Source organism: Dicentrarchus labrax, unplaced genomic scaffold (genome assembly GCF_905237075.1).
Source record: "Dicentrarchus labrax unplaced genomic scaffold, dlabrax2021, whole genome shotgun sequence".
Classification (NCBI taxonomy): domain Eukaryota; kingdom Metazoa; phylum Chordata; class Actinopteri; family Moronidae; genus Dicentrarchus; species Dicentrarchus labrax.
In genome coordinates this window covers 16,840,130-16,863,660 of record NW_026136701.1, presented here as the reverse complement: position 1 = coordinate 16,863,660, position 23,531 = coordinate 16,840,130, and the positions used below count along the sequence as shown (strand labels likewise).

General features: G+C 38.6%; 2 protein-coding genes across 4 annotated transcripts; both read left to right on the top strand.

Annotated features, from left to right (window-relative positions):
• The first annotated feature begins 742 nt into the window (after positions 1 to 742).
• On the top strand, positions 743 to 3,053 carry LOC127367048 (5-beta-cholestane-3-alpha,7-alpha-diol 12-alpha-hydroxylase-like). The gene has a single exon (XM_051406573.1). It carries the CDS (start codon positions 785 to 787, stop codon positions 2,318 to 2,320), a length of 1,536 nt encoding a protein of 511 aa, XP_051262533.1. The 5' UTR covers positions 743 to 784; the 3' UTR covers positions 2,321 to 3,053.
• Positions 3,054 to 10,990: 7,937 nt separating this feature from the next.
• On the top strand, positions 10,991 to 22,592 carry gjc2 (gap junction protein gamma 2). Of its 3 annotated transcripts, none has more exons than XM_051399766.1 (2): positions 10,991 to 11,191; positions 20,262 to 22,592. In XM_051399766.1, exon 2 carries the CDS (start codon positions 20,291 to 20,293, stop codon positions 21,542 to 21,544), a length of 1,254 nt encoding a protein of 417 aa, XP_051255726.1. In that variant the 5' UTR covers positions 10,991 to 11,191; positions 20,262 to 20,290; the 3' UTR covers positions 21,545 to 22,592. The 3 variants fall into 3 exon arrangements, with proteins under 3 accessions (XP_051255726.1, XP_051255727.1, XP_051255728.1); XM_051399767.1 differs by lacking the exon at positions 10,991 to 11,191 and adding an exon at positions 11,206 to 11,348; XM_051399768.1 differs by lacking the exon at positions 10,991 to 11,191 and adding an exon at positions 17,227 to 17,627.
• The last annotated feature ends 939 nt before the right edge of the window (positions 22,593 to 23,531 follow it).

Genomic DNA, 23,531 nt, shown 5'->3' with positions numbered 1-23,531 from the left:
AATTTGTGACAGTATTTCACCATTTAGAGAAATTATGTGGGGGGAAAATACGCAAGAAACAAAAGCCTCATATTTCCACATAGTATTTGAAATTTCTTTTTGCTGCCGTACCTTTCTGAGGCAGTACCTCCAACATTAATCTGACATCTGTAACATGCAATAGGTGTTCATGATGATGATTTAAAGAACAAAAAAGACTGAAAATTGTTCACTTAGGTGAGAACATTTAATATTACTTCTCACTGTCAATGTTGAATGAATGAATACTGGGTTTTCAAAAGTATAAATAGATTAACACAATTCAAAAAAATACTTTTAAGCTCTGAGAACAAACCAGAAAGTGCAGATAATGATCTTTTGTTAGTCACATTGGGTGTGCTTTTCGAGAGAAACATCCACATTGCATTTGAATTACTCTATTTGAACAGGAACAATGTACAATGAATATTACTATGAATAATTTAAGCAAATTGCTGTCACCTGATGCTTTCCTGTAGACACAAATACCATTACTCAGCCATGTTTTGACTGAGTGGAACAGTTTGGAGATTTGTGGATCTAGGTGAAACAAGCTATAGCATAATGTGACCTGTTTGGGCCCAACAGCCCTGCATTTCAGCTTAATATGCCATGATTTTCTGCCCCTTATATGGAAAACAACTAGTTATGCAGTTCCCGGAATTCAGAAGCCTGTCCCACAAGCAAAGGGAGGAGCAACAGTGTTTATCATGCAGCATGTGGACCTTAATTCCAAATAGCTGTCTGGCTTTCAGAGGAAACAGTCATGGGGCTGCTGTTGCCGATTCTTCTTGGCTGTCTTGCCGCTCTGATTGGAGGGCTGTACCTACTCGGGGTGTTTCGACAGCGGAGACCAGGAGAACCCCCTTTGGATAGGGGGCTCATTCCTTGGCTTGGTCATGTCTTAGAGTTTCGCAGGAACACATTGAAGTTCGTAGAGAGGATGAAGCAAAAGCATGGAGATGTGTTCACAATTCAGCTGGCAGGATTTTACGTTACATTCCTTCAGGACCCCCTATCCTTTGGGGCACTTGTAAAGGAGAGTCGAGAAAAACTGGACTTTAACAAGTTTGCCATGGAGCTGGTGCGCAGAGTGTTTGGCTACGTAGCTGAGGTGGGGGACCATCACATTCTCCAGCTATCCAGCAACAAGCACTTGAAAGGGGATGGCCTGGAGGTAATGACACAAGCTATGATGAGTAATCTGCAGAACCTAATGTTGCACAACATCGGATCGGCTGCAGACCAAGAGACCTGGATGGAAGATGGACTTTTTACTTACAGCTACAATATTGTTTTTCGGGCTGGCTACTTATCCCTGTATGGCAATGAGCCACACAAGTCAGAAGGAAGTGAGGAGAAAGCAAAAGAGAAAGACAGAGCTGAATCTGAAGCCTTATTTTACGAGTTTCGTAAATATGACCAACTCTTTCCGAACTTGGCTTACGGGGTCCTGCCACCAAGGCAAAGGATGGAAGCAGACAGGCTCATGGAATTCTTCTGGAAAGCTCTGTCAGTGCAAAAGATGAAGACCAAGGACAACATCAGTCGCTGGGTGTGGGACATGCAGCAGGCCAAAGATGAGATGGGTATGAAAGAGTCAATGATAAACAGGTACATGTTTGTGCTTCTTTGGGCCTCTCAGGGCAACACAGGGCCTTCTGCATTCTGGCTGCTCCTCTTCCTCATGAAACACCCTGAAGCCATGGCAGCAGTGAAGGAAGAGGTAGATAAGGTTGTGAAGGAATCCGGGCAGGAAGTTAAACGTGATGGCCCTTTGCTTAACCTGACCCGTGAAATGCTGATGAACACGCCAGTCCTGGACAGTGCTGTAGAAGAGACTCTCCGACTCACTGCTGCACCCCTCCTCACCAGAGCAGTGCTCCAGGACATGACCCTCAAGATGGCTGACGGGCGTGAATACTTAATTCGCAAAGGCGACAGAATGGCAGTCTTTCCATACAATGCCGTTCAGCTTGACCCAGAGATCCACCCTAACCCACATTCATTTAAATATGACCGGTTTCTGAATCCAGACGGGAGCAAGAAAACAGATTTTTACAAAGCAGGGAAGAAGGTGAAGTATTACAACATGCCCTGGGGTGCTGGGGTCTCCATGTGCCCTGGGCGTTTCTTTGCCACCAATGAGTTGAAACAGTTTGCTTTCCTCATGTTGGTCTATTTTGAGTTTGAGCTGAAGAATCCCGATGAGAAGATACCTGAAATTGACTTCAGGCGATGGGGCTTTGGTTCGATGCAACCTGACAGAGATGTTCAGTTTCGATACAGACTCAGATATTAAACCATATCAATAATTTTCGTCATTTTGATTGATAAAATATTTGATTTTCCTTTTGATCATCTCTGCAAGGTTTCTTTCCAAATGAATATATAATATATAATTTTACACTTGTAGAGTAGTTGACATTACATTACATTACTTGTTACATCTCATTGGATGTCTGTTGGGGAATAGGGGGCAGCAACATGACCAGAGAGAAATTTCAACAGTGATGTGAAAGAAAGCCAAGTCCAACATAATTATTTTTGATTCAAACACTGTGTGCAAAATTTTGTGTTAACTGAATTTTATTTAACTAATAAAAGTTTTTTTAAAACGTAGGAAAATACTTGACATGCATTTTGGAAGACTGTCACCATGATGATACTAAGAGATCCTTATTTAACAGTTTGTTAAATAAAATTACATCTTTGTTAGTGTAACCATCAGAGAAGGCATGGGGTATCTTTAATAGCTTCTGACTTACACAGGTATGATACATACTTAATCAAGCAGCAATCTCTGTTTTTAGGGTGTGTGCATAAATGGAATGTCACTGGACTGTTTTCTGGGTCAAGGTTAGGTTTTATCTGGGTCATTTCTACCAGCTCCTGCTTTCTAACTGTAACTCTATTAACCTATAATTATAACTTATTCATTATGGAATAATGCATGTCTGCAATGTCTGTTTTTCAATTGTTTCAACCTGTAATAAAGACTTTATTTGATAGAAATAATAAAAGATAAAATTTGATGATACAGGACTCATTGATTTAATGAGACTGGAGTAGAAACAAAGTTCATTTTCCTTGACCAGAGGATGACACACAATCGTCTCTGAACTTTATTGTTTTACAGTGTAATTGCTCAATAACCCATGACTGTTTTAGCAACTTAAAGTTTACCCACCAATAAATAATCTATTGCTACATTTAAACATCCTAATCAGTTGTTGCTTGTACTCACAATCATTCCACTGACTTTACTGCAGTTTTACACAAGACTAGATGTTGTAATCTATTTACAGAATCTTGATTTTGAGAGGATTACATTCTAATTATACTTTTTTTTTTACCTATAAATGTAGTTATATGCCTTGATATATGCCTAAAATGTTAACTTGTAACATTATATATGGCAAATTATCTGTGGTTATCATCCAAGAAATACTGTATTGTGGGTGTACCCAATATTCTTAAATCATTACACTATTTCTACAAGTTGGTGGAGAAAGTGGGTTATGTTCAGATTGCTACATCACACATATGGTAGATAAAAAATAAAAAACATAATGTTGCAGTTATGCTACAGAGTAACGAGTAGGCCTAAGTCTGAGAATATGTATTTTTCTATTAAAAGAGTGTTCTCCTATGTCCTTTTTAAGGAGAAATGTTGTTTTGTAATACACAATATGATTCAGACTGGCACTTATGATACCATGTGACATTGTTTAAACAGATTTAGTTTAGATTTAACCAATAGATAAATTATTATTATTAGTTAAATTCTGCTCTGTCTCAAGGAGTGAGAGGAGAGTGAGTTACTGGATCATGAATGTAAATCTCCACAGCAGAAGATTAAATCTGGACGATTAGAGCCAGTTGTAATGTTATCACCATGTTAGATGTTTCCATGTGTCCCGGGGCAGGTATGTGCACCAGTGAGCTGAAACTGTTCCCTCCTTAAGACACCTTAAAGCAATGGGGCTCCAGATCACTGCTTCCCAAAAACGACATCCAGATGTCACATTGTTTAATTTTTCTGAGTGTCTGAATTTGACTGTCTCAGTACTACAAAGTAACTTTTATTTGACAGACAACAATAATTCCAATTCTATTTTAAAAAGAAAATGAACTCAATAAATACAATATTTTTTTTCAATACTGTAATATGTTTCAGGGGTTATGCCTGTACATGAAAGTCTGTAAAATGCTGACATTCCCACAATTATAAATAATAAGTACAATATTAGATTACCTCCTGTACCCTGTTTACCTTTCTGTGCAGATATTACAGATAAAGATGCACGTGCTCAAAGGTCAAACTCTCATTTTCACATTCACAACCCATTAAAACTCCATCCTAGAAAGCTGACACTTTGGATAAAGAAAATTGTCACTCCACATTTGCACTATGTACTGTGACGTGGGTTGAAACATTCACCGCCATTTATTACTGTAGTTAGCACACACACACACACACACACACACACACACACACACACACACACACACACACACACACACAGATACACACGGAAACAAACCAGACACACGTGAGTCACTAATGAATACCACATACTGTACTTCTTTGTCATCTCCAGAATCTGGTAAAAACATGGTGCAGAAACAACAAGTAGAAAAACAATGTGGGTTGTTTCGTTCACTCACAAAAGAGTTGTGACACACTTTGTTGGGAAGGAGAAACAGCATTCATCTGTTAGTTTCTGTGTTTAATTTTGGACTATTTCCATAAAATAGAATATAGTACAGTACAGTTAGATTATTAAATATTAATATTTAACCATGCTTCATAGTAACTCACATCCTAATGGTATCTTATGTTAGGACATTCACATAAAAATACAACTCATTCAGACATTCACAACAAGTGAGTATAAATGAATGCCAGTGCCGGATTTAGTGGCATTTAGTGGTTAAACTGCGGATTGCAGCTAGCTGAATACCGCTGGCATCTGTATTTGACAGCCTGGGAATGAGAACAGGCTTTGAAGTGTGTAGGAGAAACTAAGGTGGCTGGGAAACCTACATAAAATGTGAAAGGCCCCATCTACAGCCTGCATTTGGTTTTTCTGTTCTGGGCTGCTGTATAAATAAGGCAGTTCTGTATTGAAGGCAACCCGCGGCTTCTGTAGATAAAAACAGCTCATTCTAATGAAAGAATAACAATTCCTATATTCAGGTGATTATGAAAATATATCTATGTATATCATATTCCATTTATCCCAGTAGAGCCTCCTAAATGTTACATACTGGCTCTGTAAGCCAATAAAGAAGTTGTATAACATGTTCAGGGGAGGGTATGTTTTTTTTCCTTGAATTTACAGTCTTCAAAGGAACTCATTCAGCCTCCTACAAAGATTTTATGTCTACTGCATGCTATGACTTGGATCAACTTGACTCACTTGGAACCATTTTTTCTTCCGTTTTACCGTTGGTTATGCCACTAATGGAGCGAAGCCTGCGAGCTAGTTCAGGCAGTCAACTCGAGCTGCGCTGATATACACATATGACATGCCTCACTCCATAATCACTAACCAAGTGTACCCTTCCAATCTGGCGGCCTATTCAAACTGCACAATTTCCCAGCTCTCCCTCTGCTCTGTCAATGCCACTGTTGCCCTGCATCCGTATTGCTGCCATTGCTCTGTAAGCCCCACCACCACCCCAACATCCACCTGTAGGCTCCGGCAGGGGGTTTTAGGTATTTGCTCATCACTCCCCAATATCTCTATGTAAACATATCTGCGGGGAATGATGAGGTCGGAGCCTAGACGCCAAAATGTAAATATGCTATACTGCTGTAATAAACATTTCAAACGTGAGTTGTCTGATTGAAATGTTAACAAATTTTACAATTCCCAAGTTATGGCCTTCTTGGCCTATGGTCTTATTGCTCTCTTTTCCCTAGAGTTAAGGGATTCTGCAGTACTTCTTTAAACTCTATTTACGCCTTTAATCTAACTCTTTTGGTCTCTAAATCTTTAGACCATTACTCTTAAACTCTTTTGGTCTCTAACTCTTTTGACCATTACTCTTTAACTCTTACTCTTTTCACATTTAATTGTATTAGCTTTATTCCAAATCCAATCTGCAATTGTAGTGTGATCAGTGCATACATGCATTAAATTCAAATCCACAAGTCTTCTTATATATCTATTCAACTTGGATTTTAGCTCCAAAATTCTTTTTTGGAGAATATTGGAAGTTACTCACTGCACTTAGGCCCAGGTGAGGCTGCACATGAATTGTGGCAAAAAGCCACTACTTTTGTTTGTGCAGTGTCAGTTTCACCCAGATCCCAAGCCAAAGTCAGCAATTGTCTCATTTCTTCCAACCCTGCTCACAGCGCCAATCATGTTGTGTCTTTTAATGATGCCTCAATGATGAGTGGAAAACAAGGACTTGTGGATTTGAATGACTTTCTTTGCAAATAAGATGAAGGGCACAACAGAACAACCCTGTCCCCGCTTAACATTTCTCAAAGTTATGTTAGTACATGCACCATACTATAATAGTACCTGGTACATTGTATGCTTTTTGGTATCACCTTAGTCGAGTTTAAGAGCGTGTTGAGCCGGTACTAAAAAGCAGCTGAGCATTGTAGTCTTTTGCCCATGTGTGTGACAACAGCTAGTATTCTGGGGGTTGGCCGCTTGCCAAGGTCATCAGACCTTTTTTTCTGACCCCTGACAAACTCTGGAATGTTATGCAAGTGTTGTTTGAGTAATAAAATAGAATGTCTTGGTGCTCACCGCAAATGAACCCACATCTTATTAGTCTGTTTTCTGCGCTCATAAACACACACACACACACACACACACACACACACACACACACACACACACACACACACACATACGGATCACACATTTTTGTTTCTTTCATGTTATACCAATATGCTTAGTAGCCTACAATGACTGCCACCCAACTGTGCAATCAAACACAGAAAGGTATGAGCTTTAACTTGTACCGATGGACGACAATTTTTGGGGGGGTCCCCTGTCACCCATGACAATTACACGCATTCTGGAACTAGTCAGTCTTTGGGATTATGGGTTACCCTGCAACACGCATTGCTTGCGCCTTTTCCATTCCAGTTTGTGGAAGTGTTGCAACTCTTTTAGTCAGCTTTGGTTTTGATCTATCTGATTGCAGCTGTCCAATATCAGACTAGTCAAGGTTCTAAGTTTCTCTTTTTGTTTAAATCTTAAAACATATAGTAACAAAGTTATACAATCTTGTGATAAACCTGCAGTAAATAATCCTGCAAGAGTTATAACCTTTGCCAAACTCGTTATGTTGAATTTTTGTGAAGGCGTGCCAGAGAGGTGTTTTTTTTCAAACCTACTGTCAATTTTTATTTATTTATTTATTTATTTTTTGGACTATGTTTGTGGAGCTGTATTGGATTGCATTATTAAAAAATGTATTTCTTACATTTTTCCACCTCCATTCGCAATAATGGTGGGACAAAACATTAAAAACACTTTAAAACATACATACACACGTGTCTTTTGTCTTTTTGTGTACTGTTTATGTGTGATTCAGCAGATGTTCAATAAAAACATTAATTGATTGTTGCTCAGAGATAACTTATTGGTGTGCCCTTTCAGTTTGGACTATATAATTCGTTTGCCCATGATAAATTAAAGTGATATCATCTAAAATAGAACATGACAATTGGAATATAAATCAAACCTAATAAGTCCAAATAATGATAGAACAGTTCTGGCTGAAGTGATTTTTAATCCTTACTTTATTTTTTTCCCCTGGAACTGATATGGAAAGAAAAAACTGTTGAGCAACAGTTTGTTTACTTGCTTAGTTGATTTTCAGTAGACTTTGTACAGACCACCTACATTGGTGTTTTATGGAGAACTTATTATTGTCCTAAACTGGTAACCATTTGTTCATGCATGTGCTCCTTAAACTTTGAAACTTATTTACTTACATTCATAATTACCTAAATATTGCTAGATTGCTGTTTCACATCACTGTCCATCTTTTGTTTCACTCACTCCTCAGGTAGGAAAAAAAAGACCAATCCAACAAAAAGACTTTGTAAGACAGAAGGTTTTAATATCCAGATTTAATATCCAATCTCAGGGACTTGAATTTGTTGGTAATAACATCACTGTTTATCACATCAGTTTTGTGTACCAACAGATTAGTGAAGGTTCTTTGGTAAAACAGGACGAATCAAGCACTGGAACTACTTCCCCTCTGTCAGGCAAGCTAATAATACATTTTAGTAAAAATTACTTTCTGAAAAGAAAGTTTGTAAATATTTTACGTGAAATCTAACTTTAATTTCACTTAATTATTATCTAGAAAAGCCATTACATCTAACTTGTCTAATACCTTCCTCATGTGGGTTAACTGCTAAACTAGCCATATGTGTGTTGTTGTTTTTTTTGTTTTTTCAGTAACCAAATTATTCAGTCAGTCAGCTGTTTTCTGATTCACTGCATATTGTGCTTTGTCAGAGATATATATTTTTTAAGCTTTTCAAACACAATTCCCAACACACACATTTATTGGGAGTATGACAATATAATCTCACCATTTCAGCAAGGCATAGATAATTCAGACATTGCTCTGTAACACCTTATCCTTTTCTTTAGATAAAGCTGGCACCAATAATTACAGTCCAGCCCAGTCCAGTTACTTATTAATTCATTATCTCAGTAGATCTGAAGAGATATACAGCTGTTTGAAAATGTACCGGAAGTATTTATTAGGTAAATGGACTAGCATTATGTTTCTTTTACTAACAAATTATCGTTGACCAAGTACAGACACCTGCTTGCAGGTTTACATTAACAATTAGGTCAGTACCAAAGTTCATGATAATCCACCAAAATTGTTTAGCACAGAAACTACATAAGTTTACAGTTTATACTTATTATACTTTTACACTCTGGTGCCAGAAAGCTATGTTCGGACCTTGAAGATCATTGTTCAAATCAGACAATGACTGGGAGTTGTTCTATTGCTATTTCCAATGGATGAGGAAATATTCATATTGCACACACACACACACACACACACACACACACACACACACACAAAAAAAAAAATACTCTGTTACAAGTCCTGCATTGAAAATATTACTAAAGTAAAAGTATGTAGATGTGTGAGTAAAAATGTCCCCTCTGGCTGTTATTATATACCAATATATATTACGTAATTAGATCATTGCTATACATTGTCATGTATGTTTGATCAGGATATGTCCTTCAGCTCCCACATAAAGCAAACTTCTAGGACTGCCTTTTTAAATTACGTAACATTGCAAAAATGATCCTGTCACCAAAACATGCAGAAAAACGGGTCCATGTATTTGTTACTTCTAGGCTGGATTACTGCACTTCCTTATTATCAGGCTGGCCCAATAAGACCATTACGCTACAAATGATTCAGAATGTGTGACAGGAACTAAGAAACAAGATTATATTTCTCTTGTATTAGGTTCTCTGCACTGGCTCCTTGTAAAATTCAGTATATATTTTCAAAATCCTCCTCCTCACCTACAAAGCTCTTCATGGTCAGGCACCTTCATAGCTTAAGGAGCTCATAGTACCCTTAAGAGTAGGACTTAAGACTTTAATCTTATAGTTAGGGATGGCTCAGTTGTATCTGTCTCTGTCTCTGTCTTGTTCTCTTTACTCTTTTGGAAAGTGGGCCCCAGGTGCCGCTTCAGTCAGGAGCTGGCTCATCAGGAAGCAGGATGTGAGGATGGGCAACGCCTCCCCAGCTAAATGTTGTACAGGGAACCACACATCCTGTTCAGCATATACCAGTACATCAAAAACACATTATTTTATTTGTAGTGAAGTATGTAAGTGTAAAGTGGCATGTGCAGAAAATACTCAAGTAAGGTACAAATACCTCAGATTTGTTAGTTCCATTCCAGCACTGGCTGTTTCTAGTCTGACATTAAGACACACCTGTCCATGACCTTTGGAGCTCAAACACGTTCATCAACAGCATCCTGCTGGGAGCTGAAATTCCAAGCAGAGGAAGGAGACAATTGCTTTAAATGTGAATGTGGATATCCTAGCATATCAGCAGTTTTGTTTCTTAATAGGGGTGAGATTATTCCAAAATGTAATTAATTGGCTAGACTTTTGATTTATTCCTTCTTACTCAGAACTTATGTGCTATTTAATGCTTACAATAAATTAATAAATGTTTAGTTTTTTTAATTATTATTTTATATATCATTACAGCTTAAATCGAAAACATAGTTGTATGACACTATTCACTTGTTATTGTTTTACATAGTCTCAGTTGTCTTTTGTATTTAGAACACTTTGGGTTATATTCCTTGTATTAATATATTTTAAGTTGATTGTTATAATACAGTACAAGGTGCTACTTTCCCTTTTGTGATACAAGAAGAGGACAAACACAGTGCCAAAAAAAGAATCTGATCTTTTGTGATCACCAAATAGTTGGCATGCCATGGCACGTCAGGAAAAGGCAGTGTCATGCCACATTTCCATCACTTAAAGAACAACAACAAACAGCCCTGTACATCCAGCTAAGGAAACAAACTCGCACAAGCTTTCTTGGCCTTGAAAATAACCCTTGAAAGTGGCAGTTCAAACCAGTTCATTCTTGCACAAATATTCTTCCAAATGTGCATCAGAGGAAAGGTTTAAACAGATTTAAAAATGCGTAGAACACCCAGATATGCAGTTGACTAAACGCCTACAAAAATTATGTTGTAAATAATGTGGATAACTGGTGATAACTTTGGTAGTAATCTCATATGTCATGCACATCTGCACTCACACTTATGCACACCCAAAGAGCTAAATCAGGAAAAGCAAGGTTTTGGAGGTCCAGAGCTACGTCACTGTTAATTTCTGGGTGAATGAATGGGGTGGTAGTAGGAGTCAAACAGTCAGTGGTCATGGCAAAGCAGGCGGACGAGCTGGGGAAACAATGGGGCCTTTGGCAGGATGCTGGTCTCCTGAGTGTCGTGCCTGTACTTGGTGGTGAGGGGTTTTGAAGAAAAACGACCCATTGTCTCTCTCATCCTGCTTGTGAGCCTGAGCAGTGAAACGATGCCTCTGGATGCCCGCCCAGGATGACCTACTATAAAGCATAGAATAAGCTCCTGCTTTATCCACATGGACAGGTAGGTACAGCCTTTCATTGTCGTTTTTTTCACAGTGGTGCTGTGGATTATGCTGAAGGCTCTCAGTGTATGCAGTTGTTGGCTTTTTATACATTTGCCAGCATTTGAATTCAACAGGATATGTAGACTCAGCTTGAAGTCAACCGGCGGAAAATAAGTAGGTCTGCTCATTACATTTTTGCATACATAGTTTATTCATGTTCATATTCACTCAAGAGGTTTAGTTTTTTTTCATGCAGCTGACCATTGTCTCATATTGTATTGTTGTTTCATGGTGTCAGTGATTTCTATTTCATCCCTGAAAATTGAGCTGACTTTATTATGTGTCGTTTCATTAAAAATAAATTGTTTAAATTAAATCCTGAGAAATTCTATGAGCACTGACTGATAAAAAGAAATAGTCTCTGGTTGTTGTCCGTTGTCCTACAGTGAACTTATCTATGAAAGTACAGGAAGCAAAACTCTACACTCAGCTATTCTGTTAGTTGACTAAAATAAGTAATTTATTCGATTGGACAGTCTGAACTAAGTTTGATGCCAAAGACCTCGATGTCCCTTTGAGTTAGTCAAGAGATAACACATTTTAACAATGATTAAATAATGTCTAATAATGTCAGATTTTCTACCACAAACACCATTATTTTGTTGCCACAGAGGCTCAAATTCATATTCTAGTAGACAGCTGAACACTAAAAAAAGTTATTGGTTTATGTCCTGTACTTTTGAATGGAACTGTTTCTATAAAGTATAAACTAAAAACAATTAATATTTTTATTTGGTGCTTGATATAATTTAATTTAATTAAAATAAAAATAAAACATATTAGGTAGGAAAACTATTTTTTTCTCAAATCAGAAAAATAGTGCTGTGAGCAATGTAACAGGAAAGCCTGAAACAATGAGACTACAGCATATATAACAACCCTCCCTGTTACATATGCTTACATATGAGTTGTAGTTGTTGGGATTTCTAGTGAAAGCTTGTGCGCCATATTGTAGTTGCACTGTGGCAAATGACAATACCGCTGATGAATTGTACAGTATCAACTTTTCCAAGTATTTTTCTAGACACTGCACTCCTCTGCTATCATAATTGGATGCATTGAATGTCTGTAAAGTCTGTAAAGTCATTCAGCTGTGAACTTTGTGCAGTTTGACACTGGTTTCTTTTCATGTTAAACTGGGTCATTGACCCCAATCTCAGGACAGCTGTCCTCTCACATGTTGGGTAGATGGGTCACTAACCTCAGATAGTGTCCAAAATATTGGTGAAAGCCCATGAGGAAAGTCAGTTGAATACATGATTGCCATCTAGTGGATAAAAACATACACTGACAAAAGTAGATAAGCTACAGGTTTTTAAAGCAAACATATATATTATCATTGATTAATATGTATTTTTTTAGCAGGTCCTCTTCTATTTCTATTTAGTACATACAGAAAATATTCATTACACACATTTTTATAAAAAAAACCTAATGACCTTGAAGATAAATGTATTGCCATTTCTTAGCAATTTCACTGCCTAAACATTCGAGTTTGAAATGTGTCTCTAACATGTCTTAACTATAGTACACCATACAGTATGTGCACATGTACAGTTCTGATCTGAGCTTTTGTTTCGTAAGTGTGCGCCAAAGAGGGTGTATTGCTGTTATCAGTGGTCCTGCAGCATTGCTACCAGTGTCTGGAGTTCACTGAGTTGGAGAAGGGCAATGGTGCAAAGGCATCTGGAAGGAAGGAGCTGCAGTAAACATATCTCTGGTAGTCCAAATGACCCTGACTAGGTCTGCCGCTCCTTTGGGCTTGCCTCAGATCAGCCCATGACATAGCCAGTTAAGACAAGATAATGTCAAAGATTAAGGCCCTCAAGCTCTGCAAGGAAAGCGCTATTATTTTGTTTATTTGGATGGGTGGCTGTGTGTTGGATTTTACTGCCCTGATGGAAAACTTCATCAGCCACTGAATGTAAAAATAATGGGCAATAAAACAATTGAAGATGATGTACATTTTGTCAGAATGCTATTTTATTGATTCACTTGAGGGTTCAATTATGATAAATTGTGTATTCATTTTATTTTGGCCAAAATGTTTCACCGCAGTGGCAGAGATAAAATGTATTCATTCATTGAGGAAATACAAAATACTTATTTACAAGATACTTTCAGAATCTACTCACTTTTTTTTTTTTTTTTAATTGAAGTTAATGTTGACAAAGGCCAAACATTATATGGTCCCACTGTACTGTGCAGTCTACTGTCAGTTATGTACAGACAAACCACTGGAGTTTACAACTTTTCTGTGAGAAATAGAACTGGCAGGAAAAATCTGTGCATAGCAGAGTGTTAATTGTGACAGAAATGTCTAATGGGTCAAGCAACACTCACTCTGTGCTTTTTTTTAACTTCCTATTTACAAACACATAAAAATAAATGGGACATTATTTTTTTAGCTCTTAATGTCTATAGGTCTGCCAAATACCTTACATAAAGCATCCACACTGATGTATATTAAGAGTTTTAAGTGGCAAATATATAATATAATAATACCAGAATGATTGGAGTATATTAGGGCAATAAAATGGAACCTTATTCAAATATTGCTTTACATATTCATTCGTTCCAGTGCTTTAAATAATTTAAGAATTAATTTAAGACATTAGTTTTTAAGATGTAGGGCTTTACCTGTTATGTTAAATAGTTTTGAGATATAATGAAACACCTGACACTTTTTTCTTCACACATATTAACCACAAAAGTTGTGTTAGTTTATTTGTACAGCAGTGGCTTGGCTTATTTTATAGCAACCGAACCAAAGTACACTAGTAATAAAAACAAGTTTCCATTGTTTTGTGAGTGCAGTGTTAAAACAGTGTAATGCAGAGACGCAGAGCCCTGGCTGAGGGAAGTTGTTGGCATCCACCTCAAGGCTTTTCATCTCAGTCGCTTCAGTGGAGACCAGCCTTAGTAAAACTGGCACGGGACGCACTCACCCCGGGGGTAGGATAGGCTCAGCTGAGAAACTGAGAGAAAAATGAACAAATGAGATGGGACTGCCACCACTCTCAGGCTGCCTATGGGATAGCCCCCCACAGCCTGGTAAGAGCAGTTTAATGATAGTGGTAGGAGAAATGAGAGAGAGGAGGAGTCCAAGCACCAAGTTGCATGTTTTTGCTCTGGTGTCTTGTGTCACTCTTTTCTCTGAGGGTGGGTGCGTGGGGGAGGGGGGGCACATCCAAGTCACATGGTGGAGCTTGATCTGTTACATAAACACAGACCTCCACAGCCCCCAGTCTGCTCGCATCAACTTTGTTCAGTAAATACATGTAGATAAAACTCTTGTGATGACATTGGTGGTGGCCAAGGAGAGTTGTCGAGATGTTCACTCCTCCATGTTGCATCACTTCAACACTCGGCTACCCTGCAAACCCTCACAGCTCCCAGTGACCTCTTAAAAGTGAAACTGTCTGGGAATAAAAAATCATTCGGTCAAAATATTTCTGTCATTGACAGTATACATTTAATAAATTGCAATAAATGTCTGAAATGGCTCATACAGGAAGTGCAAAATTAATTATTAATATTTAAAAATGGTAAGTTAATCGTTCTGTTTATGTGTCAGTTGTCTTTGATTTTTTGAAAGTTATATCTCACAGATGCTACCACAGTTGAAAAAAATCTATTTTACATTTAACACTAAATATAACTTGAACCTAATGAATATTAAACACCCTCATTTGGGTCACATGATGCCAGTCCTTGTGACAACAACAATGTCAAACGGTGTCTTACAGGGGAATACTGTAACACTTTCCTGGCTCTGGGCAGTTCAATCAATATTTATCAACATGAACAGTTTCCCAAAGCTAGAATAGCCTGAATTGTCAGAGGACACGGGGACAACACATTCAAAACTAGACAGTCATTGGTTTGACTCCATGCATTTGTGCATTTTTGTTTTGAGCAATTCTAATATTTTAATGCAAATACTAATTAATTCATGAGGAAAGGAACTATTGTCTCATAATTCAATTTTTGTCAAAAATACAGTTTTGCATTTATCACATACATGCTGCTCTGTCATGACAGAACAATGGAATTAACTGCCCCAGTGAGGAGTCATTTATTAATGGTAATCGAAAGTTAAAGTTTTTAGTACTATTTTAGTAGTATAGTTAAAGATATGTATAACCACGATTGATAAAAAGCAATAAAACCTATTTTAAATATAATTGTAACCTGATAAAGAGACCTGTACATTAAGATCAAAGATAGATCATTCAATTAAAGCATAATGAAACCTCAATGAGAGTTAACCACTGGCAGCAAGTTATTCTCTAACTGTCTAGGAACATACACTCTAACTAACTTTGGTTGAATGTTCACTTATCAACCATCTCCACTGGACCAGCTGTGTCTTTTGGATGACGTGAAGATTTTGGATGGAGAGGAATGCGCTGCAACTTCAAAACACGTGCTCATCCGTCCCTTAGGGATAGCACATGTCCAAACCCCAAATGCTCTAGTCACTCCAGCAGCATCCCCCGTCTCCTCTTCCTCAGTGCTGCACCAGGGGTGCTCACTACGCCACATCTCCTCAGTCAGACGGAGAGGGGAGCCTTGAAGGCGAGGCCTCTGGAGGATGCATCCTGCAGGCCCAGATGGCTGGGCTCTTAGAGCGTTCTCTAGACCACAAACTACTCAAACAGAACAAGATTTAAATGCAAAGACTTCTCATGTGATGGTATTTTCTCATGTCTTGCTGCAGTTGTCTTGGCTCTTTGACTAACAGTCTAATATTCTTATATCAAGACACAGGAAATCAAGAATTTTTCATCATCATTTGCGGAACTGAGTTAAAACCGCGATGTGATTAATGGTGGCCCTACTGATGTTGCTGAACGTTATTCTTCGCTTTATAGCTGTATACAGGTCATAACTAAGGGTTATTGAGGGCCTTGTGAAAGTAACATTATAATAATATTTTCCCTGTGACAATGACCAGACACATTTCATTAATGCAAGCCAGACACCCACCCGTTTGTCTGTCCTCTATTAAAAGTAGTTGAGCTGAGATCCCTTCCCAAACTTGACAGCAAGGTCTGGCACATAAAATAAAGAAATGGAGAAATTCCTTTCTGATTTTAATCTTGCATGAATCACCTCCTGATCTGTACTTAAAAAATATTCATTATGTGTGTGTGTGCGAGGGAGAGAGAGACTTCTGTCCACATATAGTCGCTCTTTCTCCTCTCGTAAAAAAAAAAATCCATCACATGCCTTAAGTAACAACGTGTGCTACTGCGCTCCGTGGGCCGAGGTGAAAGCTTGAAGAATAAACAAGAAGTCGGAAAAGATGTGTAGTGGGAGTGCAGAATGCGACCCATCCTCTGCTCTGTTATCTGGCCATCTGCCTGGATGGAGGATCTAAATATTATGACACTTGATATGACTGAGCATACCTGCTGGTTACATTCTAGCGGATCTGCACAGAGGCAAGGTGGCTTATGTCTCAATGACACTTCTGTCCTCAAACTCCCTGTCTTTGTCTCCCCAAAGTTGTTTTTTCATAACTGTCACCCATTGTAAACTGTTATGTAATTGACAGATAATGTAGAGGTTGCTAATCTGCATTTACTGTGGTTGATGTGTATGTGTGTGATACAAAGAGGTTGAGAGAGAGAGAGGATGAGCTGTGGATGTTTTTTAATGGCCTTTTTGAATATTTGCAAATGTAAAGTGTGCGACAACTTTATATACAAAATTTGTGTGTCAGTGAGCTACTGCTGATGCTGCATAAATGTTTGGAGGACATGAAGATGTTAACCTGGAAGAGGCTGAGATATATAGATTGATGGAGATGTAGAGAGAAAGAGAGAAAGTAAGGGAAACAGTGTGAGAGAGAGAGAGAGAGAGAGAGAGAGAGAGAGAGAGAGAGAGAGAGAGAGAGAGAGAGACCCTCATCATCTGTGTTGAAAATGTTGCACATGAGCATTGGGGAAAGGCTGACTGTATTGCGATTAACACGCTCCCTCAGCTGGGTGTTCATTTCAATCTGCAGTACGATATCCTCAAGTCTGAACCCTTGGATGAGGGTCACTTGCCAGAGGAGGATTTTTTTCTGCCTCTCTGTTTTTTATACTTCCTTCTTGGGCAGAAGGCTGGTGTAATAGAAACCAGACACAAGCCAGAATGTGAGGCATTCACAGCGGCGAGACCTCACTTCTTCAGAGTGGGAAAACAGGATATATAGAAAGTCTAGTCTAATAAGTTCTGTCATTGTTTTCCCGTTTTTTGCTATTCTCGAAGTTGAAATAAGACGGAAAAGGCCAGGATATTAGGATGGAAGTGGTATTCCATGGATCAGACTGTGCAGGGGATGTCTAGAAAAGGCAGAAGAGACGTTCAGGATGGGAAATGCATGTGCAACTTTTCCAGGTGGGTTGTTTCCGTTGTTGACTTTCCCCTAAATAAACTATATGATAGAACTATCCTGTCATATCAACACACATCACATTTTGTTACAGGGAATTTCTGGACTGCTTCTGTGTCTGAATTAACGCTGCTAAAAGATCATTTCATGCCATTGCCATTCAAATGTGAATATTCTGCTATAGTGACAAAGGAATTTAACTATAACTTTGTTATATTTTCATCCAAGAATATGATGCACACTAACTAATGTAAAATAAGACTGCCCCTGCATTTATGATGAAATTCCTGGTCCTACAATTGAACAATATATCTTATGCATACAGTATGTTCTTAACTATACCTATATCAACCAAAATATTGTTACTTCAATTTACAGTCAGAATATCCATTTGTAATATGTCTTTATTAAAAAGTGTCTCTATGTTTTAGAATCTAAAAATCATGAGTGAATGTATTTGATAAATGAAGGTTCTCTTGTAACTACAATACCTTTGTAGCTAATACTGTAAAATAGGTTTCTGAAACCTTTAAATCCTGAAAGATATGGCCCTTGTTGTTCGCCATTTAAAAAATATTATAAATGAAAAATGTCTATTACTTGGCGTACGTAGCTTTGTATGATATCTCAACAGAAGAAAGACTTCATGAACCCAAACATGATCTTAAGCTATACATTGTCAAAAGGAGAAACGTACATTATGTTGCATTTACATTGCTGCTGTTAATGTGAACGTGTCACTCTTTAACTTCAGTTAAATCAAATCTTTATATATCCAACAGGCAAGTCCCACTTCAATTAGAAACCTCTTTTCAAGGGAGACCTAGTTAAAACGGTAACAAAAAACTAAAGCCAGACAAAGCAGAAAATAATCAACATAACAAGCTGTAGAACACATCAACAGCAGGCAGATATCTCAAGCTCAAGTATAATGTTGTTGTTATGTTGTTAAGGTATAATGTTGATGCTATGATACACAGCAGATTTTTTCAAACTTTGGTGTAAATCCTCAATGTAGCGTCCCTCCTGTCATGCCATCCTGGGGCAGACATGAGCCGCCCACCATAGGTGCCATCTGTCTCCATGTGGCTGTACCCCTCCCCAGCGTCAGCAGTGCTGGATCTGGAGGGGAGGCCTCGTGGCAGAGCAACAAGCCTCTCCTGTTTACTCAGATGGCAGGGGAGATGGCACATCCCACACCGGGGAACGCAGTCATGAGATCAACATTAACTCTGCAGTTCTGCCCCATGAATGAAGGGACAGACGCGCTACGCTGTCTCCTCATCGCAGCTTCATTCACCTCACAGAGTCAGTAGTGACTGTGAGGCTTCATGTCATCTGTTTTTCTGTGTGTGTGTGTGTGTGTGTGTGTGTGTGTGTGTGTCTGTGTCTGTGTCTGTGTCCCTTGGCATGAAGAAACGCAGAGTACAGTATGTTTCTGAAGTGGGACTCTGAGTGGAGTGCACTCTTGTAGCAGAATGGGCTTTTCATACATTCAGAGCTGTCAGTTTCATTTTGTGTTTTCAGTCACCCTCTTTTAGTGTTCAGCATGTTCTTGGGTCAAAGCTCTAATCAAAGTGATTTTTGTTGCTGGTGGGTTTGTTTTAATTGTTGCTTTGCTACATTTGGGTTAGGGTTAGGCTTGCCATTTTCTGTTAGACTGGAATACTAGAAATATTGCATACTGTGCGTTTAGATAGGGTGGCTGAATGACATCACCCTGCTTACCAACATGCCTCGACACAAGCCATTGTCTGTTGTTTGACTGTGCAATCAACTCAACATGAACGTCTCCTCTACATCGCAAAGTAATACTGTGGAGATGACTACAGTTGATGTTTGAGACATTTGCAAACTGACACAGCTACATTGTCACAAGCAGTGCTGTCCTAAGTGAGGCTCGCAGGCCAGAGTTGGCCGACCATAAGGTTCGATTTGGCCTGAAAGATGTTTCTAGCAAAAAAAACTATTTAAAATCAAAATTATAATATACATTTATCTTTAAGGTGGTTTATTTTTATGAGCTAAAATGTTCTTTAAATATGCAGGATCCCTAAATATGAATTATTTTTCATAATGTGAACATGGCGAGAAGAGTGACACTTTCAATTAAGGGAATTTGGGATCCTAACATCATTTTGCATCTTAAGAATACAATACAATAGGTGCTGCTTTTCGGTCTTCAGTTTTGGCCCTGCAAAGTTTGGGCATCCCTGTTCACATCTATGTGACACATATATGACTCAATTAATTGATTTTAAACTTGCAACATAATTACAGAATAACAGTGATAAGTTTGTAATTGATTTGTTGGAAAAGCCAAATCAATCATTTATGTCATTTTTTGAGCAAAATGCCAATAATGATCTCGTTCCATTTTCTCAAATGTGATTATTTGCTGGTTTTATTAGCCTTCTATAATGGTAAACTGAATATATTTGGGTTTTTTAAGTGGTGGTTGAATAAAATAAGTAATGTGAAGTAATACATTTAGTTGATAATCTGCAGATTAATCGATAATGTAAATAACTAGTTGCGGCCCTAGTCTGGATTTGGTTAGTAAGATTGAATAATTCGCAAATCAGCTTTCAACAGTTCCCTACTTGCATCTTAATCAATTCCTTATTTTCTCTTTACAGATTCTAGTTGAAAAGCTTGTTAGAGCAACATGAGCTGGAGCTTTCTCACTCGTCTCCTGGAAGAGATCCACAACCACTCCACCTTTGTGGGGAAAGTGTGGCTGACTGTGCTCATCATCTTCCGCATTGTGCTCACAGCGGTTGGCGGTGAGTCCATCTACTCGGACGAGCAAACCAAGTTCACCTGCAACACCAAGCAGCCAGGTTGTGACAACGTATGCTACGATGCCTTTGCCCCTCTCTCGCACGTGCGCTTCTGGGTCTTCCAGATCATCATGATCTCCACTCCTTCCATCATGTACATGGGTTACGCCATCCACAAGATAGCCCGAAGTTCAGATGAGGAGCGCAGGAAACACAACAGGCTCCGCAAAAAGCCTCCTCCTCACTCCAGATGGAGAGAGAGCCGCCATCTGGAGGACGTCTTAGAGGAGGATGAAGATGACGATGCTGAGCCAATGATCTACGAGGATACACTGGAGGTACAGGAGGCCAAACCTGAACCAGTGAGCAGCACTAAAGACCCACCAAAACATGATGGCCGCCGGAAGATTATGCAAGAAGGTCTGATGAGAATCTACGTTCTTCAGCTGATGTCACGAGCTATTTTTGAAATAGCTTTTCTTGCTGGACAGTACCTCCTCTATGGTTTTCGAGTTAATCCTTCATATGTATGCAATAGGGTCCCCTGTCCACACAGAGTGGACTGTTTCATCTCCAGGCCCACAGAGAAAACAATCTTCCTCCTCATCATGTATGTGGTAAGCTGTCTTTGTCTCGTGCTAAATGTTTGTGAGATGCTTCACTTAGGAATTGGCACTTTTCGGGACACCCTTCGCATGAAGAGGAACCGGGGCCGGCGGATGTCCTATGGCTACCCGTTTTCTCGCAACATCCAAGCCTCCCCTCCGGGGTACAACCTCGTGATGAAGACAGACAAACCTAGCAGGATCCACAACAGCCTCATCACCCATGAGCAGAACGTGGCCAACGTGGTCCAGGAGCAGCAGTGCACCAGCCCAGATGAGAACATCCCTTCTGATTTGGCGAGTCTACACCGGCACCTACGTGTTGCCCAGGAACAGCTTGATATGGCCTTCCAAACATATCAAACCAAAACCAACCAGCAAATCTCCAGAACCAGTAGTCCTGTATCTGGGGGCACCATGGCAGAGCAAAATCGAGTCAATGCAGTCCAGGAGAAACAAGGAGCGAGGCCAAAATCAGCCACAGAGAAGGCTGCAACCATTGTAAAAAATGGAAAGACCTCTGTCTGGATCTAGATAAATCTAATTTAGTAAATTAAAAATTAAAACCTTTTAGGACTCTTGGACTGCACTGAGACACAGCTGGAGGATATGTTTGTGCGTGAGAGATGCGACTTTGGACAATAACAACAATTTCAATCACACCAGCTGAAGGAGTACAATACACAGTTTTTGGGAATAAAAAAAAAGAAAACACACACAACGAAATTATCACATCCATGAATCTTCTTTGTTACTGTAGTGTGTCTTTTTGCGCTTGGCATAGGTTTTGGAAGATTAACATGTGCTTACTTAGTTAAACATCTCTAATTCCAGCTCAAATGTCAAAGTATAAACAGACTGCTTCAAGCTATTTATTTGATCTACCCTTGACTGCCGCTGAACTGGATTAATTTGAGGAAATCTAACTTTCTAAGTGTGTGATTTTACCCTCAATCCAAATTTGAAAATGCAGTGAAAAACACTGTACAAATGCACAATGACTCATTTCTGAAGAACGATGATTGTTGTTGGAACGATGCATGTTTATTATTTGGGGAGGTATTTTTGGATGTAGTATGGATGAGTGTTGCTGGAAGCAGATTACATGTGAAATATTTTGATAAAGATAATGAAACAGGGCTGTGTCCCTGTAGGCTCTTCTGGTTAACATCTGCTCATTGTGATGATCTTCAGTCATTGCGTGCAAAGCCTTTATCTATTCTATATTTTCTAAAGCCTTGCAGTGTCACATCTAAAGGGGAAGAGGTAAGTGAATAGAAAATCTGATTATTTTCTAAACTAAATACTGATTTTCTGCAATCTGAAGCAGATGATGCATGCTTTACAACTGAGAACATACAGTATACAAATAGGCTACAGTAGAAACCCCAACCTTAGCTATTTATTTAGCTCTACATTTATCTTATGTTTAGGCAAGTAAGGTTTATTCTGTCATTGAAGCAGTATGTTTCTAGATTTGGTTTTAGAGTAATATTTAATCCTGCCTTCACTGTTGTCATACTTCAAAGTGCCTCAAACTTATAAAGACTGTTCATGAAGAAATAAACTTATTTGAAACCTCTGATTTCTTGCTTTACAATAGACGTCTGCCGGGCAGTGGTGTGTTTTTGAAACTGCAAAGTGAAAAGTTTTTATTTAAGTCTAATTTAAAGTTAGAAGCTTGCGATAAAGTTTATAGACAGGTATGTTGTTATAGCAAAAACCTTTCAGATACAAACTGATTCAAACTGTCCCTTTGTGTGTGTTCTCTAAGAAGAATTTTGAAATGTATGGGGCAGTAAACCTATAATGAAAATAATCAAACTTACAGCAAAAAAGTGTTGGTGCTGGAGGGACATATACCTTTTACAACCTAAGAAATCACACAGCATTTTATTGTCTTAAATATGGGGAAATACTATAAAAAGGGAAAAGCAGCACTTATCCAGAATATATTACAGGCCGCAATAAAAAAAACGTATTAAAATCGTACTTTTATTATTAAAACAAGACTCAGGGGTGCATGTGTCAAAGGATTGACTCATGGAGACAAACACCCATTTTTCCATCCACTTATAATTGGATAAGTAGCACCAGGTGTCGACTTCAAACCCCCAAAACTAACCCATCAATCCACAAAACTCCATCTAAAAAATGATAAGAAATGTATCTCAAATGATCAGTGTATTCCAATAGTTAAAGGTAACCTATGAATATACTGTATATATGTCTAAAGTCGACACAATTTCCACAAAATGTGTGTGGGTTAGGTTTCTTTATATATAGAAATGGAGAATCATATGCATCCATGCTTATCAATTTCTTTTATCAATGCAGTCATGACAGTTGCGCATTGCAGAACAAAGACTTAAAACTTGTGCGTCTACGCTGCTGGAAACTTGCAACATGAAGGAGTTATGGGGAGGAAAGGAAGAGATGGTCCAAAGTTGGTTTCATTTCACAAAGAAAGAGGACAAGAGTGCTAGAAGCAACGTCTGTGCAATGCTAATTTAAAGTCAGG